The 19320-nt window shown below is 40.0% G+C and overlaps 1 protein-coding gene and 1 non-coding gene across 9 annotated transcripts in view; one reads left to right on the top strand and one right to left on the bottom strand.

The window, feature by feature from the left end:
- Positions 1-19320, top strand: part of HHAT (hedgehog acyltransferase) — a 354093-nt gene that overhangs the window by 44981 nt on the left and 289792 nt on the right. For 5 of the 8 annotated variants that reach the window (XM_063725377.1, XM_054521192.2, XM_024251252.3 and 2 more), the window contains one exon: positions 15082-15195. In XM_063725377.1, the coding sequence (XP_063581447.1) occupies positions 15112-15195 (84 nt within the window). In that variant the 5' untranslated portion in view covers positions 15082-15111. Of the gene's footprint in view, positions 1-13929; positions 14501-15081; positions 15196-19320 lie in introns of those variants that run through there. The other 3 variants (XM_054521198.2, XM_054521201.2, XM_054521185.2) reach the window with 3 other exon arrangements.
- Positions 2116-2227, bottom strand: LOC112130894 (U5 spliceosomal RNA). Its single transcript, XR_002913062.2, has one exon. It is a non-coding gene; the product is annotated as a U5 spliceosomal RNA (small nuclear RNA).

Here is a 19320-nt window from a genome sequence, read left to right as displayed (position 1 = left end):
TTACTCTTGGTAACTTCTGTCACTTGGAGGTGGACAGGAGTTAAATGTCTTCTCTCCCACAACCTTGCCACCAAGTGGTATGTTAAACAGTGAAGGTGTCTAACTCTGAATTCTCCTACAAGTACAAACATTCATTAGGTAGGGAGGTACAAAACCCATCATTGAACTTGTTCCTGAAAGCTTGTGAAGCCTCTATTGTCTGTCTTTAGGTACTCCAACAAGCATCTTGCATGAAAGTTCCTTCTGAGGCTGGTGCAATTCTATTCTGCTGGCTGAAGCAGTTACCCTTCTAGTCTGATTAGAGGATAGAGCCTTATTAAAGCAAAGGACACAGACCAAGAGAGTATTAGACTTTCAGTGCTTTGGGTGCTGGGCTCAAGGGAGGTGTTTTTTTTGTTTGTTTGTTTGTTTGTTTTTAGATAGGGTCTCTTGACCAGGCTGGAGTGTAGTGGTGCCAGCACCATAGCCCCCAGAATAGCTGGGACTGTGAGCATGTGCCACCATATCCAGCTAAGTTTTAAAATTTTTGTACAGACAGGGTCTTGCTTTGTTGCCCAGGCTTGTCTCAAACTCCCGGCCTTAAGCAGTCCTCCTGTCTTGGCCCCCCAAACTGTTAGGATTACAGGTGTGAGCCACAACACCTAGACTAATTTATTTATTTATTTTTTAAAGACAGGGTCTTGCTCTGTCATCCAGGCTGGAGTGCAGTGGCATGATCATAGCTCACTGTAACCTCTAACTCCTGGGCTCAAGTGATCCTTCTGGCTCAGCCTCCCAAAGTGTTGGGATTACAGGCGTGAGCCACTGTACCTGGCCTCAAGGGATTCTTACATACATGCTTCATTATTACAAGGGTATCAGAGCCTGAGAAAAATTTTAATCCATCACATATTGAGCACCATGCTTTTCATTACTAAAATATTTATTTCTAACATTCCTTATGCTAGTAAACTTTCAGGTGCAGCTTTAGGTACCATGTTGGAATTTGAATTGTGGTCATGTCTGGGAGTAGATTTCTGATTAGAATCCTTCAAATGCTAACTCACCCTTTCTGGACTCCTCATTTGGATACTTTCAATGTTAAGAACTGTCCTTAGAGGTGGATTAAAGTTAATTTACACACAAACATGGAAGTGCTGTAACAGGATTCAGACTTATATAAGTGCCATAACAAGACTCAGAGAGAGAGGGGGACGGGATTATTCCAGCCTAGGGCAGGTTGAATAGTGGCGGGATCTGAAATTCGGGGGGAGGTATGGGGAAGTGGGAAGGAGGGAAAACATTTCCTTCTCTCAGTACATTTCCTAAAAGTGGTGCCTGTCAGCATTCTTAAAAAGGTTATTACCTTTTAAAATCATGACATGACAGTTGATAAGCCTTTGTTAAAAAGAAATTAAGCAGCAGCAGCAAGGTAAGAGCGAGATCACAGGGGCACGTGGGAGAAGATGTAAAGTGGGGTGTCTTTGTGTGGGGAACTGACTGATGCCACTTTCAGGGATGACAATAGCTGCCGAAAAGTTCGAGATGGATGAAGGTTTGTTATTCCATCATGATTTTGCTCCCAGGTTTGATGAAAGCAAATCTCAGGTCAAATTCTATCTGGCATGTGTATGTTTATTAAACACTTACTAGGCAAGCAGTGGAAACCAGTTTACTCCAAGCTGATCAGTGGAATTGATGGAGTCCTTTAAGGAGCTTGCATCACCACCTTGTGTTGAATTTCTTACTGGGTAGATAGATAATAGAATATTATCTAGAGGAGGATGGATTTGGGGCTTTTTTGCAGACAGGCAACCAGAAATTCTCCAACCGTGTGGCTAAATTTAGGATCTTAAAGGCCATCACTTAAGGAAGAGTCAGTCTCTAAATGGTCTAAGCCAGTCTGTGTCTCCAATGTTAATCTTGCTAATTAGCAAGTCAGATATCACCAGGGAAAGTTACACAGACTTTACCATGCAAGTATTCGGACCTTTGACATGGAAAACAAAAGTTACTTGTGGTCTTGAAAGTTCTGTTGTACAATGTTTAAACAATCAGTAATAACAAAACACTTGAACCTAAAGCTGTACCACAACATTTTCTCATTAAGTCTTTTTTTTTTAATGAAACATGATTTGCCTTGCTAAAGCAAGGCTTCCAAATATTAGTTTAAAACTGATTTGTTTCTCTCCACGGAAATCTTTAGTAAAAGGCAAAAGATTTATTCGATTTGAAGAAAAACCAGTGAATGCTGTGAATTAGTTCAACTCATTGTTGTAGTAACTGCAACTCCTAGTACACCGATGGTGCCTACAGTTCGCACAAAAAGAATTACTGCCTACAGTTTGCACAAAAAGAATTCTTTAATATTCCCATAGTTAGAAATGTTGAGTCAAAAGAAATATTCTTTTAAGCTTTAAATAATTTACTATGTGCAGGGTACTATGGGTATGCAAATGAGATGTTGAGTCATCCCCTTGAGATTCCACACCTTGTTATTCACCGGGTGCCTTTGGTGCTACCACTAGGGGGCGAAGTAGAGGACATGCTAGCTGGGTTCTAAGTCCCATCCTGGGTTAACCATGGAAACACTCGTTTTAGCCCTTTTTCTATAATGGGACTTGAGTACGATTTGTTATGTTTAGCATCATCTTATTTTGAAACAATTACACATTCACAGGAAGTTGCAGCAATAGTACAGAGAGGTCTTGTGTACCTCTACCCAGCTTCCGCAGTGGGGAATCTTTTTTTTTTATTTTTAATCCCCAACTTTTAGTTTTAGATTCCAGGGGTACATGTGCAAGTTTATTACCTGGGTGTATTATGTGACACTGAGGTTGAGGGTATGAATGATCTTGTCACGCAGGTACTGAGCACAGTACCCAATAGTTTTTCAGCCCTTGCCAGTCCTCCCTCCCACCCCCCAGCAGTTTCTGGTGTCTGTTGTTGCCAACGGAGGATCTGATGGTTAGCTCCCCAGTGGGGAATCTTCCATAGTGAACTCAAACCCAGGAACTTGACATTAGTACAGCCCACAGACTTTAATCAGATTTCACCTGTTTTGCAAGCACTTACTTGTGTATATGTATATAGTTATATGAGGTTTTATCACATGTGTAGATTCATGTAAACACCAACATGACAAAGATGTTGACATGACAAAGCTCTTCAGAACCTTGAAGAGCTATTCTGCGCTGCCCCTTTGATGGCCATACTCACCCTCCTCCTCTTCATCTCTAATCCCTGAAAAACCACAATGCTTTTAAATATATATGTATACGTGTATGTGTATAGACACACACACATTTAGGATTCTTATATCTTATTGGTGAGAAGATATTTTTATCATTCTGCAATGACCCTTTTTGACCCTGGTGATTTTCTTTCTCTGAAGTCTACTTTATCTGCCATTGGTAGAGCCACTCCCACTTTCTTTTGATTCATATATGTATGCCATATCCTTTTTCATCTTTTAACTTTCCACCTCCCCATTTCATTATATTTAAAGTGAATTCCTGTGGACAGTCTAGAGTTGGGTCATTTTTCTAGCAATCCATTCTGCCAAGCTCTGTCTTTTAATTGCTGTCTTTAATTTGATTGGGGTTTATTCAGCCTCTTGAATTTGTAGGTTTATGCTTTTTGCCAAATTTGGGGATTTTTTTTTTGCCATTATTTCTTTGAACATATTTTTAACCTCGTATTTTTTTCTTCTTTCCTTCTGGAAAATTTAATGACACCAATGTTAGATCTTTTGTTCTTATATCAAGGGTCTCTGAGGCTGTATTTTTTCAGTCAGTTTTCTCTCTCTTGTTCAGATTGGGTGATTTTTATTGACCTATCCTTAGGTTCAATAATTTAAAAAAAAAAAAAATCTCACTCTGTCATCCGGGCTGGAGTGCAGTGGCGCAATCTTGGCTCACTGCAATCTCTGCCTCCCGGGTTCAAATGATTCTTCTCAGCCTCCCAAGAAGCTGGGATTACAGGCATGTGCCACCATGTCCAGCTAATTTTTTTTTTTTTTTTTTTTTGTATTTTTACTAGATAGGGGGTTTTGCCATGTCGGCCAGACTGGTCTGGAACTCCTGGCCTCAAGTGATCTACCTGCCTCGGCCTCCCAAAGTTCTGGGATTACAGGCATGAGCCACCACGCCTGGCTCAATAATTCTCATGTAATCTACTTTTGCTATTAAGCCCATCTAGTAAGTTATATTAAGTATAATATTGCATTAATGTAAATGTTAATATTTATATCAAGATTTACTTAATACTTAATTTTGTTTTGCTTATTGTCATTCCTTAGGCCCTGAGCTCTCTAGCCAGCCTGCTCTTTTCACTGTTCACAATCTCCTTACATTTGTTTTATATGTTACATCCAAGGGTTTTAGCTGTCGTTAGTGGAGGGATAGGGATAAATGTGTGTACTATATCTTGTCTGAAAGTAGATGTCTCTGTGTTGTAGCTTGTGTTTTAAAGTAAGTCTTTAGGCATCATAAATAAGATGAGTTATTTTATTAATACACAAATAGGTTTCTGAAGAGAGATGGTGGAAGCAATGGACTCTGGGGGAAGGATGGGGCAGTGTGTCCTGAGGATGTGGTGAGCCTTGGTCTCGTTTTTCTCTGTCTCTATTCCCAGTCTCCCAAGCCCCTGGGCTGCCTGTGATGGCTGGTGGGTTCAGAGGTGCTCTGGGTGGGGAGGTGTCTCTTGGACAGCTTGGGCAGCTAATGGGCAAAGGGGACAGATGTAAAGATGTATGGGAGAACTCTTCAACATAGCTCTGCTCACCCGTTTCCCTGGTCTTCCAGGCAGTATGTAAAGTAGAAAGGTGGCAGCTGGGATTATGGAGGGTTCCCTTCTTCTTCCCCTAGATAGATGGCAGAAATGTTAGTTCTCCCTTTTTCTCTCTGAGATCACACTTTCTTTAATTGGCCTTCTGCCCTGGGGGCCTCCAACATTTTGGGACTCCATGTGGAGTTCCAGTTGGCTATGTTTGCCCACTGCAGAGATGTTCTGTACAAATCAGTTTTCTTGCATATGTGAAGACTTCCTAAGCAGAAAGTCAATTCTCTGAGTGTGAGGATCATTTGAGGGGCTGTGGCCCCCAACAGGCTGGGGATCTTCTTTCCTTCCATGTTGTGACTCACTTTGTCTTTTGGATATTCTGGGAAAGTGACACTAATGGTATGTGTGATTTATTACCACAGTTTGAAGCTGAGGAATCATGATTCTGTGTAATTTGTTCTCTAGTCATCTCATTCTATTACATTTTTTAATCATGATCTCCAATGTATCACCTTTTTTCATTGTTTATAGCTCTTTTTTCCATATACCTTGTAGAAAATAGTGTTTTTCCAATTTGAGAGATGTGGGGAAAATAATACAGTTTTGTGCCTTCAACTTCACCCTGAAATTTAATGTTTCTTTTTAAGCATTTGATTCCTTCTTTGCTGGCTTTAGGAGGAAAGGAAAGGTGGGAATATGGCATAGACAGAACAGGGAGACAGAATCTATTCAAGTTAAACCAAATAGACTCTGCAGTCTTGCTCTCCTGCATAATCCAAAGTGACTTCTGAGAAACAGGTCTGTAGGTAGAGTTGTGGCCAGAGGATGTTACTGAGTTTAGGTTGGCAGTTGGGCTGAAGTTATGCAAAATAACTTACTCATATTAATTAGGTCCTCTTGATGTAATTGAACCCTCTTAAGAGGCTTTCTCTTTTCTTCTTCCACAAAACACCTCCCCTTTACCATTTTACACTGGACCAATTTGCCTGGCTTCTGTGACGAGGGGCAATGAAGAGGCTGGGAATGGTACACAGTAGAACAGGGCAGCCTGTGCCTGTCCTGTTGGCAGCGCCCCTGGCCTTGCAAGCATCTTCACCTATGCAGGAGGGTGAAGATGTTTCAGCAGGGACTTTGTTATTTACAGAAAAAAAGGTTTTGTTAGTGGAAGCATTTTATCTTTAAGAAAGTATTGATTGAGAGTGTTGTCTCTGGAAATTGTAAGCAGTAAAATGATTTAGTTCAAATTCTTTTAGAAATAGAAAAGCAGCTGTTGAAGGAAAAAGAAAACTCTTCCAATAATTGCTCAATGAATCATCAGCCTGAGTTCATTCGGAGAGCAGTGCCTCTTTTGTGCAGAATTCTTACAAAATTAGTCTCCTTTTGTGTTTCTTGTCTGGAGATTTACGGGCCATTAAGGTCAGTTTGCTGCCTTTGAATGTGCAGGGAAACATTTATGATTTCAAGAACCTTATAAAGGTTTTCCCTCATCTCAGATAAGTCTTACTCAGTTCAATTAGATATTATATATGGTCTCAAAGTAAACAATAAGCAAATAATGCCATTTAGGAAATAGGTACACAAATATGTATAGTATTTCTGTAGTATTTTATTTTTACAACTTGCTAGATATGAGGACAAGGAAAATAGTAAATATATTCAGCTCTATACTGTTTTCTCTGAAGGAAAAAGAGGTATAATAATGAAAAATATAAACTGGTTGGTAAGGTAGGTCATTTCCTTGTTTTTCTTTAAAAATTGATATACAATAGTCGTATAAATTTTTGGAGTACATGTGATACTTTGATACCTCTATACAATGTGTAATGATTAAATAAAAGTAATTGGGATATCCATCACCTGAAACATTTATCTTTTTTTTTTTTTTTATAGAGAACATTACATTTCTTTTGGTTTTGAAATACATAAATGCATTTGTGACTGTACTCTAACAAACAGTCACTGTCATCATTACCTAGTTCTTGAGCATTCACTGGGTTGACCTAGCTGGTGTTTTCTTCCATTTCATTTTCCTCCATTGAATAGGCTTATTTCAGACTAATGTTCTTCAAAGTGAACTGTTTTCATAATGCTTTTGTTATAAAGCTGGAACTGGATTCCAATCAGAGGAAACATTTCTTCCATAGTATGTTAGTCATGGTTCCATTGCAGACAACAGAATCTATTGCAGTTATTTTAAAAAGAGAATTATTGCAGGGATTTAAAGACATTTGAGAATAATAGAAAGACCTGTAGGAGCAGGCACTAAGTGAGCTACCAGAAACAGTTCCAAGAGCCACTGTACACAACATCTGCTGCCACATATCTCCTTGCTTGAGAACCTAGGGCTCTGGTGCCACATCTGACAGGTTCATCATCTCTGAACTGACTGGACCCCAGAATCTCCAGCATGGCTGCTGCAGAACAGCTAAAGGGCCTCTGCCACCATTTTCTTCAGAAGTCTCACAGACCATACATTGTTTCTTTACTCTCAGAGTCATAGTGTTTGTATTTGTTCCTCAGAAGCTCAGCCATTTTTAGACCTGCCAGCTACAGGGAATTCTGGGATATGTAGTTTTCAACCTTCTAACCTGTAATATGTAGGAAGTCATGCTAGAGAGGAGTAAATAGTCATGGTTGAGTTAATTGGCAGTACCTGCTGTACAAGCAGATGTTTTCTTCTTAGGAAAAGGTTCAGATGGTTGCTTTCCTGAATGCTGAAGTTCCTTTTTGTTAACCATGGGCTCATGTCTTTTCAGTCCACAGTCTCTAGAACTTTCTTCTTTCCTTCTTTTGGACTGGGTTTGGGATCTTGAACAGCTGAACTCTTATATTTTAACTATGAGTGCTTCTAACTGTTTCAGGATATGCAGCTTGAAAACTCCTGGAGTTGTGTTTGTTTCTGGGCCTATCAAAGTAAAATCGAGTTTGTTGTTTGTTCGTTTATTTATGTACTTACTGAACAAACAAGGACGTAGTACTTCATACATTCCTGGCTGTATTCCAAGTGTTCTCCATACTTTAGTTTATGTGTTTCTTATAAATATCAAATGGGTCCTCTATTGTAATACTACTGTACTTTGGCCATGTCTTGAGAGTCAGTAATTGATTTTTCAGAGAGTGGGCCTTGAGTTGGTCAGGATAATCTGCAGAGCAGATCATCCACTAGAACTATTCTGTGAGCTTATATTTTCTCCCTACCTGGGATTATAAAGGCATTCTAGGGCAGATACCGGGTTCTCCACTTTTGGTATCTCTTCTCCCCCTTTCCCAGTAGACTGTGCTGATACCAGGTTCCTAAAAATAGTTTGACTCATTGTATAATCATTCAAAATTTTCAAATTTTTGTTGAGCATCTAATATATTCTGTTTATTGAAGAATACAATGCTTAATATATATGTAGACCTTGTCGGAAAGGAGCTCACAGTCTAGTGGAGAGACAGCTCAGTAACCTGTAATTAAAGCACAGTGGGGGCTGGGCCTGATGGCTCATGCCTGTAATCCCAGCACTTTGGGAGGCTGAGGAGGGTGGATCACTTGCAGTCAGGAGTTCAAGATCAGCCTGGCTAACATGGTGAAACCCTGTCTCTACTAAAAATATAAAAATTAGTTGGGCATGGCAGTGTGCACCTGTAATTCCAACTTCTTGGGAGCCGAAGCAGGAGAATCACTAGAACTCAGGAGGCAGAGGTTGCAGTGAGCCGAGATCGTGCCACTGCACTCCAGCCTGGGCAACAGAGCAAGACTCTGTCTCAAAAAATAAATAAATAAAGTAAAATAAAATTTAAAAAAGCACAATGGGGATAAGTTGCTTTGATACAGGTAACCATAGTGGCGTATTGTGGGAGCATAGGCAAGGGACACCGAGTCCAGGCTAAATGGATGGATTAGTAAAGGCTTCCTGGGAGAAGGCTTGCCTGAGCTGAGACCTGAAAGGTATGTCCTCATTTACATGATGCTTCAGTGATGGTTTTTCCAAATAGAGGGAGCAAAGTGTGGGAGGCCCAGCTGCATGAATGTGGTGCTGTGGGGTCAGAGGGGTCAATGCAGTTGTAATGTGGGATGGTGGGGGCAGTGAAGGTTAGGTACGACGATGGAAGGGTGGACAGGGGGACCGGGCCATTTTATGAAGAACTGCATGAGTCTCACTGAGAAGTTTCTCTGGAATGCTAAGGGGAGCACATGAAGAATATTAAGTAGGGGAAATAACATGAGCAAATATGCTCTTAAAAATATGACTTTGGTGCTGTGTAGGGAGCGTGGAATGGAAGGAATAAGGCTAAATGGGTAGAAGTGAGTAGAGAACAGTCTGCAGAATTGAAGTAGGTTTAGCATATAGTACAGGGAGGAAAACGATTTTGCAGTAACTCCAAGACTTTCCTGGATAACAAAGCCTAATTGATATGCTGTGATTGAGTATATGAGGCAGCATATACTAGATGCTTAATAAAATTTCTTGAAAGATTTGAATGATTATACAATGGGTCATTTAAAAAAAATTTTACTTTTATTTTTTTGAGACAGAGTCTTGCTCTGTTACCTAGGTTGGAGTGCAGTGACATGATCTCGGTTCACTGCAACCTCCACCTCCCAGGTTCAGGTGATTTTCATGTCTCAGCCTCCCGACTAGCTGAGATTGTAAGTATGCACCAGCACTCTCAGCTAATATTTGTATTTTTAGTAGAGCTGGGGTTTCACCATGTTGGCCAGGCTGGTCTGGAGCTCCTGGCCTCAAGCTATCCACCCACCTTAGCTTTCCAAAGTGCTGGGATTACAGGCATGAGCCACTGCACCTGGCCTCAAATCATTTTTAAGGCTCATCCATGGCCTTTCTTAGACTCTGCTTCATTTGTAGATGTAAACTTCTGAGCTGATAGCAAACTATCTGCAAATACCATCCATAGGCATAATAAAACAGTGCTCCTGACCCATCTCACTAGGAGATAAACAGTGGAACTATTCAGCAGGTCATGGACTGATTCCCAAAAAAAAAAAAAAATCCAAAAAGACTCCAAAAACGGTGGGACCAGGGATCTGGGTTGAAGAACTAGTGGACTGAGCTAACTGATGTGGCTACAGGGTGAATTTCTCTCATTCACTTAGGGAGTCTTGGTGAGTGCCTTGGCACTTGGCTTTGTATTGACCAGGCGTTATCAGCTATGTGTTTGTGTTGTTTTCAGCTGGAGAATAGTCCTCAGTTTTCTGGGGAATGCAAGAGAAAGCACAGAACCAGAATTTTAGCCATCTCTTGTGATAACAACACAGTACTCCAGCTAAGAGGCTGAGAGTGAGTTGTGATCTGGCAAGGTTTAAGGGCGATGAGAATTCAAGGCTAGGAGGAGGAAAGATTTACTCAGTAGTGAGTTGCTAGGGCAAGTCCTCATTTGCCAGGAATTTTTTCCTATAACTTTCTTCCCTAGTGACATAGGGGTGTGAGAAGGGGGGACGACCCCCTCTCCACGGGTGGGTGACAGCATTCTTAGTATTTCTTTCCTTTAGCCTGGAAAATAATTGTCTTTCCCTTTTTCTGAAAGGAATCTTAGACATTGTGCTAGTGGAGCCCTTCATTTTACACACAAGGAAATTCAATCCCAGATAGTTAAGTGACTTTTCCAAGTTTAAACAGAGGGAGAAATATGACAAGTACTAGATGGGCGGATTTTTTGGCTCTGTTCCTGCTCCCCGCCATTTTAAAGGCTTACCGAATGTTGGACATCTAGGAGACAGATTTAAGTCAAGGTTCTTGCTCTCAGAGAGGTCTATTTTTCCCTCCAGAGAGAAAATACATGAATAAAAGTGATATAATAAATATGCCATAATAAAAGTTCTAGAATTGAGATGTGGATGACAGAGAAGGGAGTGCAATGAGGTCCACCTGGGAGGTAGGGATGGGAAAGCTTCACTTTGGAGCTGACATTTGAATTGTACCATTCAGTGAGTATTTTGTGCATGTCACTGGGCTGGCTTTGTGGTTATGGGGCGTTAATGAGGTGCACTCTAGGTTGGAGATTGTCTAGTCAAATAGTGTTGTGGGGCAAAGGGGTGGGAAGGGCAGAAAGTCCAGGTGCAGGGACAAGCATGAGTAGAAACATCTCAGAAAAGGGTTTCCTCCTTGGCTTCAGACAGGCCTAGGTTTGAAACCTGGCTCTGCCCCTTACTAGGTTTGGACAAATAATCTGCTTTCTCTGACCTCCAGTTAACTCATTTGTAACACGGAGTTAAAAAACCAGAACTACTCAAAAAAGAAAAAAGAAAAAATGAGCTTCAGGCCAGGCACAGTGGCTTATGCCTGTAATCACAGCACTTTGGGAGGCTGAGGCTGGTGGATCTCTTGAGGTCAGGAGTTCGAGACCAGCCTGGCCAATGTGGTGAAATCCCGTCTCTACTAAAACTACAAAAATTAGCCAGGTGTGGTGGTATGCACCTGTAGTCCCAGCTATTTGGGAGGCTGAGGCATGAGAATCACTTGAGCCTGGGAGGCAGAGATTGCAGTGAGCCAATGTCGTGCCACTGCACTCCGGCCTGGGCAACAGAGTGTGACTGTCGCAAAAAGAGCTTTAAATCACTGACAAAATAAAAAGAAAAAAACCCAAAACTTATTTATTTCAACTACATGACATTCTGGAAAAAGTAAAATATAGAGACAGTAAAAAGATCATTGTTTGCCAGGGACTGAGGGGGGCAGGATTAGGGTGGGAGGGATGAAGAGGTAGAGTACAGAGGATTTTTAGGGCAGTGAAACTATTTCATATGATATGATAATGGTGGATATGTGTTTTTATACATTTGTCCAAACCCATAGAATATGCAACATCAAGGGTGAACCCAAATGTAAACTATGGACTTTAGGGTATCAACGTAGGTTCACACCAATTGGAAGAAATATATTACTGTGGTGGGGGATGCTGATGGAGAGGGGTTAAGGGGTCTATGGGGACTCTCTGTACATTGTGCTTAATTCTTCTGTGAACTGAAAACTCTCTAAAAGATAAGGTCTATTAAACAAATGAGCTACTTTAAAGATTGTTATGAGGTTGTAATTAGAAAACACATACTCGAATGTTCATCAGTGACTGGTAAGAAAGGACAGGTCTGCCAGTTTCACTGACATATGAAGTTGAGTTGCAGCACTATTACCCCTCTCACTTTGCAGTGGGTTTTTAGTGTGTCTTCATTGTGGGGTGTGGTGGTCTTGGTGCTGGGTGTCTTCCCATTTAGACTTTGAGCTCCTCATGGTGCCTAGAGTAGAACTCCGCTGTGGGTAGGAAAAGAGGCAGTTACAAACACTAGGCCCAGACCCTTTCCTTTGTTAAGAAAGGAAAAAGTGTTTTGCTAGGAAGTTAGAGTTACTATTTAAGAAACCCAGAACAATCGTGTCTCTCAGAGTCCTTAGTATTGCCTGGTAGCAGAATGCAAGCCTCAGAATAAACAACCACATTTGTTAACTTGTTCAGTGAATTCCGAAGTCTGGGTGCCCAGAGCTTTGAACGGTGAACAGGAGAATGACTGCTCTGTTGGTGAGTGTTAGGTAGCAGCTTCGGAGTGTGTGCCCTCCCTGCCTGGGAATGGTACGAGGTGGGCTGAGCTGTTAAGTATTCTGTGAGTTTACGAACATGCAGCTGTAGGAAGGCATAATCAGTCATGTAGGTCGGTCCCCAGGCTGGTAGTATCACATCACCTGGAAGCCTGTTAGAAATGCAGAATCCCAGGCCCCACCCTTGATTGACTGCATCAGAATCTGCATTTTAGCAAGATGCATAGGTGGCTTGTGTCCACCTTGAGGTTGGATGTGGGTGACTTCTCCTTGGAGTACAGCCTCCCTGCTTCCGTGGAGAAGCCTGCCTAGTTCTGCCTGGCTGGGATTTAGCCCCAGTTTATATCTGACCCCCTTAGAGTGCCAAAGAAGAGGTTCCTAATTGACTAGTAACCATGGTGTCAAGAAAGTAAATGGGGGAAGGGACAGAACATGATGTTGTCCTGATTTCAGGCTTCCATGTTTGCCTTGAAATGTGTGACTGAGCTCAGAGTCTATAAAGCTTTTGCTTCGAGAAGCAGTGAGTCAATATTTTTCTTACCCAAATCATTAAACATCATCTTGACCTATTCATTGGCCCAGCTTTTCTGTTTGGTCATTTCCCTTAGGTGACTTTTTTAAATAGGGAAGAATAGACATGAGAGAGACATTTTTATTTCCTTTAAATGCATGTTTTCTGTAATAATTAGCGGTGAATGGCCATGTGTAATTTTTGTTGATGGGATTTTACCAGCAGAGTTTTCAGGAGTCCTGGACTTTGGTGGAACAGAAAGTCTTCTATGTTTTGTTGTATTATATCCCTTTTTCCCCCTAAAAAATTAAACTTGGAGAAGTTTTGAGGCATAGGTAAGCTTGGGGTCATGAATTCTAAATGTAATTCTAAGTGTTCAAAAATGTTATATTTAAAAAGCTCAATTTTTTTTTTTTTTGAGTTTGTGTTAAAAAATGTCTTGGCTTTCGGTGTCTTTTTAGCTGTATCCCTGTTATAAAAGTGGTATTTTACTAGCATGACCTCATCACATGACCTTTGAACTTATTTACATTTATTTAGTTAATTGACTCTCAGCTAATCTGGAAATCTCTAGATGGGGAAATAAGCTGTGGATCAGGGATCAGGAGCCAGGTTAAAGCTTTGAGTTCTCTGCTGCGCTGCCTGGCTGTGTGTTGGTGGGCATGTCCCAGACTCTGGTGTAGTCATCTCTAAATGGAAGCAATTCAACTAGATACATGATTTCCAGCAAGGGGCAGGGGCTTTATGAGCAGGTCGTGTATCAGGATCTGGGGTGTGGGGAGCATGTGTAATTTGAGAATGCACAGTATTGTATTTCCTTATTTGAAGAAATGGGAAAACTTTTTTAAAATGAGTGGCACAAAGTAAAGCATGATACAGTCTTGGTGGTTTACAAGGGATAGGAAGCACATGCGTCTAGCAGTTAGTAGCGGGTACTGCTGTTTTAATGAGACTGTGTGCTGTTATAAACTTTTAATGTACATATGCTCTTATTTAAGCCTCAGAAATCCCTGTAAGGTAAGTACTATTGTCATATGAAGAAACAGAACAGAAAGGTTAAGAATCATGTTCAAGGTCATCACAGCAAGTGTGTGAGTAGATCTGGGCTCTGGACCCAAACCAAGCCTCCAGTCTTAGCTACCTTGTGCTCATAGTCTGTTATGAATCGACATCAATTTTATGTGTATCTTACCTTCTGCAAAAAAAAAAGTTTTATTTGTGTGCAACTGGTATGACATTACCCTATAATCTTAGGTACACCAAAAAAATCACACTTTTCTTCAGATCCAGTTAAGAGAGGCTTCAAGTTCCACTTGCAGAGATTGGTGAGGGGTTTGATATCAGTGGTCATTGCAGGAGTCCTTTTCCAGGCACATATTTTGGTTAGAAAATTCTGAGACCTCAAATCCCACTCCATCCTGGTGGTGCTGAGCTGTTCATTGGCCAAGCCTGCATTGCCTGTTTCAGGGCGACTGATGACAGTGTGCATCTCTCCATGCTCCTCTTGGCCTCTGTGGTCCTTTCTGGGGCTCCTGAGGCCATGACTTTGAGGGGCTGGTTCCTAAGCATCCACATGTCCACTCTTGTCAGGGGTTTCTACCTACTCCTGTTGGGGAGCTTCGTAGATGTGGAACCTGGTACTGATGCAGACACAGAATGCCACATGGACACAGAGCTTCTTGGGGGGAAGGGAAGTGTAAGTTTCATTCCTTTATTATAAATTTATATGACATTAATTTCTCTGACAAATTATTCTGTCTGTAAATGGCAACAAGACTCAGAATGACTGACTTTAAGCCATTTTATTAGTGTCCAATTTATATTTCTCTTCTTAGTGAAAACGTCTAGTTGTCTAAACTGGGATAGCCTCAATTCATTACTTGTACTATCCCTGTGACCTTGGGTAAATCGAGTTCCTTAAGTGTCTGTTTCATCTTTTGCAAAATGGAAATAATAATAGTATCTATACTTTAGAGTGCCCTGGGAGATCAGCTATAACAAAGACACTGAGTTGTAGGAAGTCCGAGGTGCATTTGGGGAATGGCAATGGCAATGATTCTGTTAGGTTGGTGCAAAAGTAATTGCAGTTTTTGCCATTCCTAATAGCAAGCTGGAGGGGAGTGTACAGGTGGGTGGGGAAAGGCTAGAAGTGTGTAAATCCTGTTTTACAGAGTTTGGACTCACACTGGCCTTCTTTCCAGTTTTATTAACTGGAGTTTGTGTTCTGACTCAGACGTGTTCTGAAATCCCTCTGATAAACTATTTTGTCCTATTTAGGATGCGACCGACTTTGAGTGGAGCTTCTGGATGGAATGGGGGAAGCAGGGGCTGGTGTGGCTTCTCCTTGGCCACATGGTAGTGTCTCAAATGGCCACACTACTGGCAAGAAAGGTATGATTATATGTGTTGTTACCTTTTAAGTGTGTTTTTCCTTTGCTTCTTGTGAAGAAAGAGTCCAAGCTAGGAATCAGAAAACATGGATATTAGCACTAGAAGCCTGGAAAAAATGATAAAGTTGTTAACAATCAATATAACATTTAAGATAAATGTTCATAGTTCATATCCTGCACTTACTTTCTCCAACTTGTTTTCAGACATTGAATATAAAGGTTGTAGAGTAAAACTAACCATGGAGGGTGGTGGTGGTCTTTAAGCTCACTTCTAATCAAATGATCAAAAAGTTGTCTGTGGTTGGGAATCTAGATGAGTTCACTTTCAAATTCAGAAGAAAGTTGATGATTTACTTAAGAAATGGGAATAATTTTAATGTCAAGTAGTTTATGCTGCTGTCGCTGTTACAGATGGGAAGTCCAGTAGCATTTTGCTCTTGCTTTGGGCTGGCTTAGAGAATGAGAGATTCTTCAAAGTGGTTATTTGAAAACTACTTTTATATGAGGCAGGATTGAGACCCTCTTCACAGGTCTAGCTACCAAGGGACCTGATATACTGCCAGGAGGATCTTTCTGTCACTGGGGGCCAGGCTATTGCCCAGAGGCCCCTGATAAATACTTCTTGCTTGCTATAGATTCCTGATGGAGGAAAAAGTCTGTGCTTGGAAATTTACCAAATAAAAACAAGACACAACCAAAACCTGATTTGGAAGTCAACCTAGGAAAAATGTTTTGATTCTCAGAGGTTCCTGCAGGTGATAAAACTGAAGTAGAAGAGAAACAGAAACCTCTGGAGATTGAGACCAGAAAGTGAGATGCAGAAACAGGATGTCCTGTGGTTAGAGATGTGCACCTAACTTGGGCCAGTTTCTGACTCTTTCCTGAAAATTGGTGTTTCCTGGGCTTGCTTCTCACCCTGGAAGATAGGAAATCCCAACAGCATATTAACTTCCTCTTAAATATGATACTGATTTTTTTTTTTTTTTTACTCAAGTGGCTGCTGAACTGGCAAAATCCAAAATATTAGATGTTGTCAGATCTGAGTATATTTTAAAATTTCATATAACTTTGTGAGCAGACCTAATAATAATTTTTTTGTTCCTAAGCTAGTAATAAATATATCTACCTCAACCCTTATTAATGGTTTTCTTTTCCCCCACAAATTTCTGTTTAGTTTTTTTTCCCCAAGAATTCAAAATTTCTGGAAATGTAACATTTTAATTTGTAACAGTTTTCCCATCCATGTGTAAATGACTTATTACCATAAGTCTCAGTTTTCCCGTTTGTAAAATGAATAGCTTCATACCTGTTTTTCTTCACCTCTGTGAGGGGAAGATGATATACTTTGAGGATTGTACTAAGTTAATTGCATAGTGGAAGAGTGCTAGACGTTGTATTACTCATGTTTGGTCCTTGGTTCGATTAGCTTTCTAACCTGAGCAAAGGTTTTCACTGCATCTTCATTTATGATCTTAGTGCATTTTTGTTGCTTATAACATAATACATAAAACTGAGTAATTTTATAAAGAAAATGAACTTATTTAGTAATTTATGAAGAAAAGGAATTTATGCAGTTATGGAGGCTGGGAAGTCCAAGTCACCACACCTGGTGAGGGCCTTCTTGCTGACATCTCAGCAGTCCTGAGGCAGTGCAGGAGATCACGTGGTAAGCATGATAGCTCACGTCTCTTTTCCTCTTCTTATAAAGCCACCAGTCCCACTCCCGTGATAACTCATTAATTCATGACATGGTTTGGCTCTGTCCCTACCCAAATCTCATGTCAAATTGTAATCCCCGCGTCTTGCAGGAGGAGCCTGGTGGGAGGTGACTGAATCATGGGGGCAGACTTTCCCCTTATTGTTCTCCTGATAGAGTTCTTATGAGATCTGGTTGTTTGAAAGTCTAGCACTCCCCGCTTTGCTCGTTCTCTGTTCTGCTCTGTCATGGTAAGATATGCTTGCTTCCCCTTTGCCTTCTGGCATGACTGTGAGTTTCCTGAGGCCTTCCAGTCATGCTTCCTGTTAAGTCTGTGGAAGTGTGAGTTAATTAAACCTCTTCTTCATAACTTACCTAGTCTCATGTAGTTCTTTATAGCAGTGTGTAAACAGACTAATACAACCTGTGAGTGAATTAATCCATTAATGAGGGCAGAGCCCTCATGATCCAATTGCCTCTTAAAAGCACCTCACAATATTGCCACATTGGGGATTAAATTTCAGCACCAGTTTTGGAGGGGACAAATGTTCAAACCATAGCAGTTGTCCTCTGTAAAATAGGATCAATAAGATAGTATTTTTTCTCCCTTTAAAATATGATGAGCTTCATTAGTCAGACATTTCATCCTTGAAAGTAAAGATGAAACATGGAAAAGTGGGACAAAGAGAAAGCATAAAAGAAATGATTGAAGTAAGTTTAAATATGTCAGTCATTACAATCAACATAAGTGGATTCTCAAAAAAGATGGAGATTGTCAGACTAGATGAAAAAAAGAGAAATAAAGGAAAACAAAAACCAAAACAGAGCTCAGAGAGGCTCTTCTTAGTTAGGTATCCTTAAAACAGAAGGACACATAATTTGAAAGTAAAAGATATGAAAAGATATTCCAGGCAAATATTAAACCCCCTCTCCCTCTGACAAACTACTGGTGCAGTTTTATTAATAGCGGCAAAGAGCATTACTAGTGACAAAGAGGGCTGCTGTTTAATAATAAAGAATTCATTTCTTATTAGGAAGATAATAAAACTCTAAGTTTATTTGCTTCAAAATATATAAAGCAAAAAGTAATCATAAACATAAAGATAGATAGGTCTATTATTGTAGGGAGAGATTTCTTTCAATAGTTTTCAGGGTACAGGTGGTTTTTGGTTACATGGATAAATTCTTCAGTGGTGATTTATGAAATTTTAGTGTATCTGTCACCCAAGCAATGTATACTGTACCCAATATGTAGTCTTTTATTCCTCACCCCCACAACCTTTCCCTCCAAAGCCCCAAAGTCCGTTATACATTCTTATGCCTTTGCATCTTCATAGCTTAGCTCCTACTTATAAATGAGAACATAGGATATTTGGTTTTCCATTCCTGAGTTACTTCACTTAGAACAACGGCCTCCAGCTCCAACCAAGTTGTAGCAAAAGACATTATTTCATTCCTCTTTATGACTGAGTGGTATTCCATGGTGTATGTATACCACATTTTCTTTATTCACTCATTGGTTGATGGGCACTTAGATTGGTTCCATATCTTTGCAATTGCAAATTGTGCTGCTATAAACATGCAAGTGCATGTGCCTTTTTCATATAATGACTTCTTTTCCTTTGGGTAGATACCCAGTAGTGGGATTGCTGGATCAAATGGTAGTTCTACTTTTAGTTCCTTAAGGAATTCCTATACTGCTTTCTATAGTGGTTGTACTAATTTACACTTCTACCAGTAGTGTGAAAGTGTTCCCTTTTTACCACATTTACACCAATATCGTTTTTTGATTTTTAATTATGGATTAATAATTATGGAAATTAAGTTGAAAAGCAATAAAAACAAGATCTACTTTTGTCAAACTAGAAAGTATACATATACTTACCTCATAATAATTTTCAAGATGAATTAAGGAGTTAAAATGAAAATCAAAAGTATTAAACTTTTAGAAAATATGACATAGAATATTGATGTTGGCACAGAGAAAGATTTTTTTATACAAGACACAAAAAGTGCAAATTATAGAGGAAAACACTGATAAATTTAACTACATTAAAATTAAAAACTTTTTATCTAATGACACAATAGAAAAGTAGAAAGGTAAGTCACTAGTGGAGAAGTAATTTGCAAACTGACAAAGGATTGGCACGTGGAATAAAGAAATTTCATAAGAAAGACAATCACTCAGTAGAAAAATGGTACAAGATATGAAGAGGAATTTGTAGAAGAGGAAACATAAATGATGAATAAACATATGAAAAAATGTTAAATTCATTAGTAAACAAATGCATCTTAAAACTACAATAAGATAACATTTTATGCTTTCTAGTTTGGCAAAAACAAAACAAAAATCCCCTGATGATATCAGTGTTAGCTGCCTGAACTCATACAGAAAGGGTGTTGAATATATATTCGTATAACTACTTAGTA

The sequence above is a fragment of the Pongo abelii genome, chromosome 1 (assembly GCF_028885655.2).
Source record: "Pongo abelii isolate AG06213 chromosome 1, NHGRI_mPonAbe1-v2.0_pri, whole genome shotgun sequence".
Lineage (NCBI taxonomy): Eukaryota > Metazoa > Chordata > Mammalia > Primates > Hominidae > Pongo > Pongo abelii.
This window is presented reverse-complemented; position numbering and strand designations above follow the sequence as displayed.